Raw genomic sequence first — 12,994 nt, forward strand, 5'->3', positions numbered from 1 at the left:
ACCGCATATAAACTATAAAGTTGTATGACTTGAATAGTCTTCCCTCTGTTCTTTTTAATTGGTTTCATTTTGACTTGTTCATTTGTCAATTCACTTGTTTGATCATTAATATCTTTCATTGCATTTTTGTAAAAATTATAATATTAAATATTAATAATTTTTTTTATTGAGACGAGTCAAAAAAGACCCTACATAACTATATTATGGGTGTATTCTATTTACCTGATTTTTACTTATCTGAACTTATCTTATCTTACCTGAACTTATCTAATAAATTTACCTGAACTTATCTAAACTTATTATTACATATCAACACATGAAATAAGTGAAAATAAGGTGAACAAAACAGACCTATATATCTAATATATTATGAATAAATTAGAAGATTATCTTATTTGATGAATAGTGTCAAGAATCAAAACGAAACTAATGAAAAAATGGAGGGAATAGTAAGATTTTATAATCCTAGATGGTATATACATAAGAATTTCATCAAAATATTACATATATACTCCGTAATTGTTTTCATTACCACCATTTATCATTACTTATTTAATTATTATTCCATATCATCACCATCGCTCGTTGTTTAATATTTTTATTTATTATTATAATGATTATGCAGGCTGTTAATACCACCACAAAGCTTTTGTAATAAAACTAGATATTAAAAGGCGTTGCTAAACATGTTTAGGCGTCACGTGACACTCACCTTATTTTTTTACTCCATATGTTTAAACCATGTGGCAACTTCCTAATTTAAATCCAATTTTCACTTCATGTTTAAAAATATGGTTCTTATAAGATTTGAACTAAGTTTAAACTATGAGGTATTAGCCATTAATCTATTATCATATTACATGATATTTAATAAAGATTAATTAAATATTAATACGAATTTTTATCATTAAAATAATATAATAACTCAGGACATTGCCAGGGCCTAAATACTGGTTTACAACTGAAAACATTTTACTCCATACAAATTTCTATGTCATTATTGCTCTTGATATCTATGTCATTGTCTATGGACACGTGGAACATCTACATGAATTTATCGAATAACAAATTTATGTCCACTAACTAAAATTATCTCCATCATAACATTAAATTAATATATACGAGTAACTCCAAATCTACAATTATAACGTTCCTATCAAAATTGCGATGGATTTGTTTTTATTAATTACGATGGATTGTTACATCGTAATTTTTTTCATTAATTAGGTAATGCCCAACTGTCGTTATGTAGCTATTAATATTGAGGTTGAGGTTGAGGTTGAGGTTGAGGTTGAGGTGGTTGAGTAGTGATATCGTTCTTCACCTCTTAATATCTCTTATTCTTATGGTTTACGAATTATCTCACATTCTCACAACCTAGAAATTTTGGAAACAGTTTTCGCTAGAGGCACTTTGAGATATGGGGAAAGGATTGGTACTTTAAATAATTGTTAACACACTATCTTCTTTTTATTATATAATTTTTAATTTTACAGCAAACTTACATATATTTTTCATTTCTAAATAGATTCATCATATTGACTTTTGACATATTCTTATATCAATTTTGACTGCGTTTTACTATTTTAAATATTGTTGATTTAATCTCAATATGTGTTTTCAAAACAAATTTTTTTATAACCTTTATTAAAGTATAATCTAAAATATTAATAGTCAAAGTAATGTACTGGCAAACATGCATTGAAATATCGAATACTTGTACTTCCTTCGTCTCAGAATAAATTGGGACACTTAACTTTTTCTTACCATCTTTGACCATCTTTAATTTCTATTATATAAAATTAAATATTACTATAAACTCGATATTCTAATAATATACATTAAGATAAATCCAACAACAACTTACCAATTAACATTTTATTTTATATAATAGCAAAAAAAAATTGTTAAAATTGATTAAAAAAAAGTAAAGTGTTTCAATTATTCTGGGATGAAGGGAGTAATAGTATAATACGGAGTATGTAAGGAAATCTTATATAATAATGACGATTTTTGAATTTAATATCATTGATTACACTTCAAAAAAAAAAAATCAAGTTTTGAGTAGTGCCTTTTAAAATTTGATTAACGGGCCGGGCTTCCCAAATTTACACCAAATTACCCATGAATTTAATATGTCTCTTTGGTCTTGTCTTTATAATTCTGTTTTTCCTTTTCTGTTTGACATCCCAAATCTTTTTAGGTGCTATTATTACCCAAATTTATAGTCAAAGAATGTCCCAAAGTATTAAATCATTTCCCACTTCCAGTTTTTTAAATTAAAAAACACTATCACCTAGTATAAAATAGAGCCTAATTAGAATTTGTTCATAACATTGTGCATATGGATCCAACTTTGTTTTTGGTCACTTCAACTTTGGTAATTGTCACCTTAATCTTGTTTATAACCAAAAAATGCTCAAACTTATTAAGCCTTCCTCCCGGAAAATATGGGTGGCCAATATATGGAGAAACCCACGAGTATATTTCACGCCCTGAAAAATTCATGCGTGAGAGAATGACCAAATACTCGTCAAAAATTTTTAAGACCTCAGTACTTGGGGAAAAAGTAGCCATTCTATGCGGCCCTTCCGGTCACAAATTCCTCTTCTCCAACGACGGAAAATTGTTCGAGTTTTGGATGCCACCCTCCTTGGCCTTAGCTCTTTCTGTAAGAGATATTGACAACAATTCATGGTCGTCGAAATTAGTACAAGAACAACTTCACAAGTTCCTTAAACTCGAGTCCATGCAACATCTTGTAGCCATCATGGATTCTAAGGCGGCTCACCTTTTCGACACATTTTGGGCGCCTTATGAACAAGTCAAGGTTCAACCCTTAGCCAAAGATTTCACTTTCACACTAACTTGTTGCTTGTTTATCAATTATAGCAGTCAAGAACAAGTGAAGGAAGTTGCGAAACCATTTTTCGAGCTGCACGAAGACACGATGTCAAAGTCAGTCAGTTTGCCATTCTACTCAGCTAAGAAGAGGCAGGAAGCTGTCAAGAACAAGATCATAAGTATTATTAAAGAGAGGCAAATTGAGGTAAAAAACAGAGAAAAAGAAGATGATGATGGTTTATTTCATGATCTATTGACTCGAGTTCTTAAGGCTTCCCATGAAAGTGGGATGATTATCGATCACAAGGTGATTGCTGGGAAGATTAACAGTCTCTTATTTGCTAGCTTCTATACTATAAGCACTGCTGTCACGTTTATAGTATACTACCTTGCGGATCATCCTCATGTCTACGACAAGGTCTTACAAGGTAAGTGCGTGCATGCACTACTCAAGAAATATTTAATTTTATTTCTAGCGTGTCTAGTCAAAATAATACAGGTTATTAGTTGTACTCTTGAAATTTTTGGGCGTGAACTACTACAATAATTGTAATTTTTAATTACTTGTGAGAGTTGAGGGTAATATATATGACTAACATAATAAGTACGTGTTACAATTTACAATATGTAAAGTAATTTTCTAGATAGATTACTTTTTCTTATTATCGGGTAGGTTATAGTTAGGATTGTGATTGAATTGTATCGTATTGTAAATTTCGAACTTGATTGATCTGGTTGCTAGAGCATTTGGAGATTGCTAGATCAAAAAAGGCAGGGGAGCTATTGAATTGGAAAGATATTCAGAAAATGAAGTACTCATGGAATGTGGCATGTGAAACTATGAGGCTACGACCACCTGCCTTGGGAAGTTTTAGGGAAGTCCTCGCGGATTTCACTTACGCTGGCTTTAGAGTCCCAAAGGGTTGGAAGGTATAATATTTACCCCGTAATGATTACATACATTGTACTATAGCCAGATGATTAATATGGAAACTGAAACACCCATTATATAGATGTAACGATCTTCAAAATAATTCTTTTGGTACGGTGTTTTTTCTTAATGTTTTCTTAAATCTTGTGTGATGAATTTATATTAGGTTGCTTGGAATGCTTATTCGTCACACAAGGATCCCGAGTATTTTCCAAATCCGGAAGAGTTCGAGCCTTCAAGATTCGAAGGGAACAATAATCCTATACCACCCTATGCATTTGTACCCTTCGGAGGAGGGCCTTTGATGTGTGGCGGAAAAGAGTACGCAAGAATTGAGATACTTGTTTTTCTGCACAGCTTAGTTACTCGTTTCAAATTCTGGAAAGTAAATCCTTTGGAAGAAATCATTTACACCCCAATTGCAACTCCTGTTGAAGGTCTCCCAATTCGTCTAGAAAAAATTAAGTAATCACTACTTAATTATGTAAACTAGTATTATCATACTAATTATAATCATGCATGTCATAATATTGTTTAATATTTCATGTTTCTTAGCTTAACTTGGTATGAACAAGCTACGAAGTACAAAAGTATATACTTATATAATTACATGTATATATGCTATCACTTAATTAAGCATAAAACCAATAATGTATTATGTATGATCCAGTGTACTTTACCTCCGCCTCAAAAAGTTTTTTTGGGTTTCGATTTTGCATGTTTGCAAATGAAACTTTTACTAATAATATTTTTAGTTATATACTTCATGTTTTTTTAAAATAATAAAATTAAGTACTTTTAATTATTAAGGCACTGCTTGCGAGCAATCTTTTTGTATATACATTGAAAAAAAAAATTAATATAGTTGTAAGATTCTAAACAGAAATAACTTTTAGAGAAAAAAAAAAAATAAAAATACTTGTACTAGATATTGATCCATATATTCGAAGCACTACCTTTTGTTTAAATTACTTGCATCTTATTGATTTTTTGCACTATTCACAAATCCCACTTTAGCAATTTTTTTCCCTGTTATCATTGACAATAAATGACTTAATACCTATTTACCAAAAGGAAAATGTTATACATAGCCCTTAGAGCTACATATAAGCATTAAATACATTCTAGAAAATTGTTTAAATTTAGAAAATCATGATAAAAACACACTAACTACACTGATTTACACGTGTTTTGTCATGAATTCCTAATTTTATACAATTTTCAAGAGTATATTTAATTCTTATATGCAGCCCTATGTGCATCCGTGTCACCGTGTGTATATAAGAGGTTAGTTTTGGTTCAATTGATATATATTTAATCATCAATATCTGTAATATTTTGAGAATACACATTAAGATAGACCTAATAACATCTTTTTGGGTAACTAGTGTGTTTTTGTCTTGATTTTCTAAATTTAAACAATTTTCTAGAATATATTTAATGCTTATATGTAGCCCTAAGGATTATGTATAACATTTTCCTAAGTTTAATGAGAAAAAAAAATATTAAATAAGCAAAAAATACTCTTAACGCACCTTACCCTCCGGATGTATATAAAAATTTCACAAACGAACGGAGAGAGTATTAGCTAATGTGGGAATATTAGATTGGGGTATAGATGTATAACAATCACATATTAAAATAGACCTTCACGTAGAACAAAAAACGAACGAATGGAGTAGAAGTTATTGATTATTTTCTATATTATTGGAAACTCAATAACGATCATTGATAAATATTAGTGATCCTTAATTTTAGTTCGTATTCTTTGAGGGATAGCTATATAGCCAATATAAATTCATAATACTGTATAAAAATATGGTTTCACAAAAATACTGTATAAAAATATCTTACAGAATCTATCAATCACTTTTAGAGGAGGGCCCTTTTTTTAATTTGGCCAGGGCTGGGGCCCAATTTACAACCCTTAAAATTTTGCAAGAAAAGCCCAGATTTCTTCTACGGATAAAAAAAATACTGTAAAATTTTAGTACCTACATTAGTTGGGAGATTTATCTATTTCAATGCCCATTTTAAACTTTAAAATATTTATATTTCCTCCATTTTTTATGATCACAACGTTGAAGAATTTACACTATTCACACAAACTCCTTTAGCTATCTTTAGTGATTTATGAGTTGAAAAAAAAAAGTTTTCTGGGATCTTAATTATCTCGTTATATACTTTCAAAATGTTAACATTTTATATGTAATTTTAACTTAACTAAAATAAAAGATATTTTAGAAATCAGATATACATTAGCAATTCCTAACGTTGCAATAAATAAAAAAGCAAAAGTTGAAATATATGAAAGCATACCAAGTCCAATCCAACATGATTTCACATTGTTATATTATTCCATATGTTAAAATCACAATATGTAATTAAAGAGAAGTGAAAATTGTGTCATCAAAAGTGCAGATTTTGCAATATTTAGAAAAAAAAGGATAAAGTATTTCACTACAAACAGGGTTAAACTTATTTAATGGCTTAGCTTATTGCTTGCGCTTTTTTGTAAAAACATTATAATTTACTTTTTTGATTATGGACTGAAATTAAGAAGATATGTATATATATGCAAATAGTTTGATATGATGAGCTCTTGCCATCAACATATATGAATGTAATGCATATGAACATATATGATATACAGTAGCTTAATGATTGCATGAGCTGAGAGTGAGTCTTGTTTTCAATCTTGGCATGTTATCATTAATTCCATTAATTCAATATTTTATCATGATTATTATTGATTAACCAATTTCCCTAGTTTGGTCCACAAAGTTTCATGTGTGGTTGGCCACACCGTGTAGCCGGGGTTACTTATTCAGGGGACACTGGGTCAGTCAGGGGTTACCTGATCAGGAGTTACTCGGCCAGTCAGGGATTTACCCAACCATTTCGTGTTTTGGTGTGTGTCAGCCGGCCACACGGTGTGGTGTGGCCAGCAAGATAAAAAAATGCGTTGAGTTTGGTTTATATCTTGATTTTGCCTTTTGGTTTAGAGGTTAATTTTAATTTTATTAGTTAATATTCCGTATTTTTTTAGTTGGTAGTGATTGGTAACTAATGTTTAGCCTAACCTATTATAGTTAAGCAATGTCCTTAATTCGATCTTTCTTCATGATTAAGAATTTATGAATGAACTCTACTACATACGGGAACATGAGTTCAATTCAGGGAATTCACATGTACTCTCCTACATTGAAATACGTAAATACAATTGAAACACAAATTTGAAGACATTATAATATAATACAAGTTCTTACATAAGGAAATAAAATTGCAAATGGGATCACCTTAGCTAAGTACACAAACCAAGTCGTACATTTTACATTTATACAACTTTGAATAATTTCTTAAACAGTAAAATGAAATGTACTTCTTAATAAATAGTACGAGAGCTTCCATCTAGTCACTTGTTTTTCGCGGTGTCAATGGAGTCCTTGGGAGGGCGAAGGGTCCCGAACCATTTGTCCATACAAATTGTGAAGTTGCCATAATTATTTTGACAAGAAGTATGATGAATGGTATGAAAATCTCCATCCATGAAAGGCCAACGTAGCTTAAAACCTTTACCATGTACTAAAACGCCCCACATAGCTTCCGTTAGGTAAAGCGCCAAGTGTGTGAAAAAATGGGTTGGAACCATTAAAAATGCTATTCCATGGGGAAGTTCCATTAATATTCCGTCCAAAGGATGCAACGCCCAACCTATATTAATTATAATTGGAAACAGTTAAATTTGTACGTTATTCAATAGAATTATAGATAATCATATCATGTATGTACAAGTATGTTCTTAAATTGACATATGGAGTGTATGTCGTACCTGCAAAGGGGGAAAGGCTACTTTCCTTGTTGTAAGAATGATGACGGGAATGAATAAGCCTGTAGATCGGCCTTATTTCATGCATATATCGATGAATCCAGTACGTCCAAACTTCAATGACGGCAAGATAAACAAGAGTGGAAAGAACATAGATTATTAAACCAACATCGCTAATTCGAGTATAACATCTTGTCCAGCCTGTTTCTGCAAGGTGCTCCGTTACTGTAAGAAATAAGGCACCCGATGGCATTAATTCCATTGATTCCTTTATCTGCTTCATCATCTCCTTTCTTGTTGCCACATTCTCTGTCATGTCAATAAACAAATTTCATTGTTAATATCTACGAAAAAACACAGTAGAATTTTTTTTTTTTTTTTTGATGAAAAATTAAAATAAAACATAGAATATAAGTATGTAGGGCTTGATAAAAAAAAATTAAAAAATGCCTTTTGGAGAGGAAGAGTAGTATTTCCAATAGTTGAGACGTAAAAGAAGAGTGGAAATAGCAAAGACAAAAACACCGCAAATGCAATTTCGGAGCCATGACTGAAGGAAGTGAGGCAGCACATCGCGCACAAATTGTGGCAGCAACATTTCGTTATACCATGTTGATTCGTCCACCAAAAGTTTCAAGTAATTATTAGTATTGTTACCCATTTTGAGAGATAATTATTATATTTGCTTATTTAGGAGGTGGTGAGAATTTATATATATGATGCTCTCTTTTATTTGGGTTTATTATCACATGTCAAACTACTGGCGTATTTAAATTTATTTATGTGACAATGATATATTATATAAGTATAATATAAATATATGATAAACTTCGTAGAATGGGTCTATAAATAAAGAAGAGTACGTATGAATGATGCTCTCTACATGTTTTTTTTTTTTGGGGGTTATAATCTTGGTATAAATCCTGGGTTATAGTCTTGGTATTAATAATCCAATCTATATCATTGCCCTTGTAATCTTGCTCTAGCCTGAAAAATAATCACTAGGTATTGAGGGGCGGAGCCATGGGGCTGGTGGAGGTCCTAGAAAAATTATTATACATGCAATTTTTGTAGATAAGTATAAATTACAATCGGTATAGCTGAATTGGTAGATAAATCTTGCCTTGCCCTTGGTTAGTTTCATTAGCAAAATAACAACCAAAAATTCCTAATAAAAATTATATTATGATCAATTTGCCTAACTACCCCTTTATTTAGGACTGTAGGAGAACTTCGCAACACACTACTAATAGAGATAGAATTTTTGTTAACATACGAATTGGAGAAGCCGAATTGGATAATACAACTTGAGCATGTATTGGAAATTCTTAATTATAAGCACCGGGTGTACCTAGAGTTATAATACACTTCTGCTAAGCTTATTTGGGTGTATGAAAAGTGTTCTAAGCATAGATTGCAGAAAATACTGTCTATTATGTAATTTTTAAAATATACAAAGTATAATTTATCAGTTTCATTTTACTGTAACCAGTTAAATTGACGTTTGCCACTAGCTGTTCATAAAGTTTTTGTTCGACAATCTTCTCTGATTGATGCGTTAGGCAAAATATAATAAAATGAATCTTGTTAAATTCGTCTCAATGTATATGCATTTTTCATACGTAATAGTATTATCTTTTTATAGCTTTTACTCAATTATAAATCAAAGTTATAAATTATTGAAGTTATGCATCGACAAATATAAAAGTCAAACTATTGCAGATAAATCGAAACAGAGTGAAGGAAGTACTACGTGTATGTGTTAAGGAGAATAATTAGTTAAATTAAACTTCATTTATGATAATCCTGAGGAGTATGCATGGGACAGAGAAAGAGTTCATATAAGTAGAGATGACAATGGATCGGATTTGGATCGGGTGGAGCTTCACCCGCATCCATCCATCATTCCAATTCCATCATCCACATCCATCCATCACCTGCTTCATTCATCATCCGCGGATGAAACGGGTGGATCGGGTGACTAATGGATGAACATTGTATGAAAAAAAAAATTCACATAAAATTTAATTTATGGTTATTTATACGGTAAGTTATTATTATTTTTTAAATAAAAAGGAAGTACTAATTACATATTCTTCGAAAAAATTAATTTGCTACAAACAAAGTATTTTTTATTGTATATTTTAATTTTTTTAATTTAAATTCTTAGATTAAAAATCTTTATACGAAATATATGTTAAACAGATGGGTGGATGGTTAGCGGGTGAAAAAATCATCATCCACATCTGATCCATCATCCACTTCATCCGTCACCTGCTTTTCATCCATTTATTTCGGATTTTCGTCCATTTATTTTAAGCGGGTGAAAGGGATTAGCAAATATCCATCTAATATTCCCATCCCTGCATATAAGTCTCACCCTAACCTAACAATCCACTTATATTGAAAACTGGACTAAAATAATATCTATTGTTTTATACAAGTACTTGTATACAAGTATACTTTGTGTGAAATTGACTACGATATTCTCTCAAGAATCTTCCTTTTATCATTTTTTTTTAATTTTTTTTATATATTTTTTTTATTTTTAATTCCCTTAATCATTCTTTTTTGAAAAATCAAGTGAATTGTTGTCCACTTGGCATGCATTTAGTGATGATGTGCTACCTTCATTTCATTTATTGTTCAACATGTTTATCTTCCATTTTCATTCCTTTTTTCTTTCGATCACACTTTTTTTTAAGCAAAAATCTTTCTTATACAAACCCCATTTGTAACAATTGTTTCCTTATTATTTATCTTACAAAAACCACATCGACGATTTTGTTAATATATATATATATATATATATATATATATATATATATATATATATATATATATATATATATATATATATATTAAGAAAGAAAGTATGGGATGATATTGAACCCTTAAAATGTGTGTTATGAGTCAAAAGTGGCAAGTGCCTTAGCTTCTTGGTTGATGAAAGGGGTATCGAGGCTTATTGAGTTTTATTTAATTCATCTCAATAAATAGTTTATTAATATTTAATGGATAGTTTTTTTTTGTTTTTTTTTTTTTTTAACTAATACTTATATATAAAATTATATTTAACCATCAATTTCATGGGTGTTTGTGTATGATTATATGAATATACCTTGAATGTTATCCTATTAATATCTACTAATACTTAGAACTTGTGATTAAGAATTCTTAAGATGAGATGACACAATCATATCCATATTTGTAATTGTGGAAATCGTTCGTTTGAGATCAACAGTTGAATACACATCATTATCTGAACCTAATTAATTTCATTGTTTTCAATGTGTGGTGTTAAGTCTGCTGAACAATGTAAATGCCTAAATAATGGTGATGGTGATAAGGATTTTGATACAGACAGTCTTGTATTGTTCTCTCCGGCGACATCGATATATGATGAATTGATGATATGACGTAGATTTAAATGCTACAAGTAGTAAAATTGTAAGGTTCCAATTTAAACGAACAAAATCTTATTGGAATCTATTATTTATAATTTTGTTTCTATGAAAAATCATAAAGTGTGATTTAGAAAGAAAAATAATTGTTAAAATAATATATATTATTTTTTTTGAAGAATATTATAATAATAAGTTATCAATAATAATAATAACCTATATACTAAAAGACGCACCAGTAATGACACGTGTCATTTCCTGGTGTGTCCTTAGTAGTTTTTTATTTTTATTTTTTTCGGAAAAAAAATTCAATTATAGTATAAAATCTTATACAAGAATAATTTTTTATATATGTTAGTAACAAAGATAACTACTTTAAATAAAAAAGATTTGATATACCTTTCCACACAAACATTTATGACTATAATAGAAAATATTAACATAATTTGCGACATATTTTAATTTACTTCAAAAAAGTATTCATATTTTTTCACTAATAAAAATGGTTGTTTGTTTATTGATTAGAATTCACATCAAAGTAGTGCGTATATTTATTTGTTTTTAATTTTTTTTTTTTAATTTTTGTAAAATAACCAATTATATTGAAAAGTTGATATTAATTTTTAAAAATTACCGTTACCATACATGGCACGGGACCTAAACTAGTTTATCTATTATATGTTGATTCAATCGTCAGCCCACCTAGCTTAAAAATTCTGGACCTTATATGCATGAGTACACACATTTTTATTGATGTAATTATTGTAAAAATATCCATAAATTATATTTGTAAGATATCTATGTAGAATTTTAGACCTGAATGGAAATGAAAATATCTGTTATCGTACGTTGTAGTGTCTAAGACTTTAAGTCATGAGCTCATGACTCTCATGAGCTAAAAATGTACGAAGTATATACTTGTATTGTGATATTTATGTAATTAATGTATTGTCCCCGACTCAAAAATGAACTAAACATTTCCATCTTCATTCTTTGCGCACCATTCTTTTTCCCTTTCTAGACCTAAAAAATTACTACCTCAAAAATGAGCCAAACATTTCCATCTTCCATTTTTCGCTATTCTTTTCCTCATACTAGACCTAAAAAATTACATCTCTGTTTCTTTTCATTGCAACAAATTGATTGATATTTTTATATCCACTTGTTACATATAAAAAGAAACGGAGGTAGTACAATATTTTATTTGTTATATTTTAATGAGGATAGATACAAAAAGAGTAGGGTTCTATGCTTAATTACAAGACTACTATATCCTAATTAATAAACAAGATAATAACTTGATGCAATGAGTCTAATTTGCACGTAATGACCAAATAGCTAGGATAAAACATCCTTTGATGAGTTAATAAGTGATTCCAATTTAGACACGATGAGAGATAAAGTGAAGATTTTTTTTTATTGAAAAATAGGGCGAGGGACCCTAATTCTTGGCAGTGATTTGATAGAGATATAATTAATATATTGAGAGTGAGGGATAGCTCAAGTGGTTAGAGCTTCCCTCCTAGTTGCAGGAGATCCTGAGATCGATTCTCACCGTATCTCCGCCCATTGTGGCTCTCTAAACACATGAAAAAAAAATATTAAAAAAAAAAAATTATACTCCATCCGTCCTCAAATAATTATCATTTGGTTAGTCCTGACCCTAAATAATGATTCTATTAATTTAATGGGTAACCCAACTCATTCACACCATATGTGCTGTGGACTTGTGGGTACTTCCAACACTATCTTACTCTCTTTCGTTCTTCATTTCTTTGTAATGTGGGACTTTAAGAAAAAAAAAACCTTATTCTTATTTTTTTCAATATCTAGTATGTATTAATTAATAAAACCTACGATGTTTTAAAATTAAATTAAGGATGCATAGTTAAGTAGTTAGTTAAAAATGAGTATGACATACTTATAGTTTTCATGACTCTATGTTGTTTAGTAAAATAAGTGCATTAGCACTACTCACTAATCTAT

General features: G+C 29.9%; 2 protein-coding genes across 2 annotated transcripts; one reads left to right on the plus strand and one right to left on the minus strand.

The window, feature by feature from the left end:
- Positions 1 to 1,998: 1,998 nt before the first annotated feature.
- On the plus strand, positions 1,999 to 4,537 carry LOC110725244 (beta-amyrin 28-oxidase-like). Its single transcript, XM_021904732.1, has 3 exons — positions 1,999 to 3,272; positions 3,587 to 3,774; positions 3,942 to 4,537. Exons 1-3 carry the CDS (start codon positions 2,345 to 2,347, stop codon positions 4,242 to 4,244), a joined length of 1,419 nt encoding a protein of 472 aa, XP_021760424.1. The 5' UTR covers positions 1,999 to 2,344; the 3' UTR covers positions 4,245 to 4,537.
- Positions 4,538 to 6,975: 2,438 nt separating this feature from the next.
- Positions 6,976 to 8,391, minus strand: LOC110725245 (delta(7)-sterol-C5(6)-desaturase-like). The gene is made up of 3 exons (XM_021904733.1): positions 8,055 to 8,391; positions 7,608 to 7,913; positions 6,976 to 7,489 (listed from the first exon to the last, which is right to left on the minus strand). The coding sequence occupies exons 1-3, from the start codon at positions 8,263 to 8,265 to the stop codon at positions 7,191 to 7,193; spliced, it is 816 nt and encodes a 271-aa protein (XP_021760425.1). The 5' UTR covers positions 8,266 to 8,391; the 3' UTR covers positions 6,976 to 7,190.
- Between the last annotated feature and the right edge of the window lie 4,603 nt (positions 8,392 to 12,994).

This window comes from Chenopodium quinoa, unplaced genomic scaffold (genome assembly GCF_001683475.1).
Source record: "Chenopodium quinoa cultivar QQ74 unplaced genomic scaffold, ASM168347v1, whole genome shotgun sequence".
Classification (NCBI taxonomy): domain Eukaryota; kingdom Viridiplantae; phylum Streptophyta; class Magnoliopsida; order Caryophyllales; family Amaranthaceae; genus Chenopodium; species Chenopodium quinoa.

What these genes read in the sequence shown, in the direction of transcription:
- LOC110725244 (XM_021904732.1), top strand. Translation starts at nt 2,345, where the DNA reads ATGGATCCAACTTTGTTTTTGGTCACTTCAACTTTGGTAATTGTCACC. An exon ending in CTACGACAAGGTCTTACAAG is followed by an intron (nt 3,273 to 3,586) that starts GTAAGTGCGTGC and finishes TCTGGTTGCTAG; the next exon opens with AGCATTTGGAGATTGCTAGA. An exon ending in GAGTCCCAAAGGGTTGGAAG is followed by an intron (nt 3,775 to 3,941) that starts GTATAATATTTA and finishes AATTTATATTAG; the next exon opens with GTTGCTTGGAATGCTTATTC.
- LOC110725245 (XM_021904733.1), bottom strand. Translation starts at nt 8,265, where the DNA reads ATGGGTAACAATACTAATAATTACTTGAAACTTTTGGTGGACGAATCA. An exon ending in CTACTCTTCCTCTCCAAAAG is followed by an intron (nt 7,914 to 8,054) that starts GCATTTTTTAAT and finishes TTGACATGACAG; the next exon opens with AGAATGTGGCAACAAGAAAG. An exon ending in TAGCCTTTCCCCCTTTGCAG is followed by an intron (nt 7,490 to 7,607) that starts GTACGACATACA and finishes TAATTAATATAG; the next exon opens with GTTGGGCGTTGCATCCTTTG.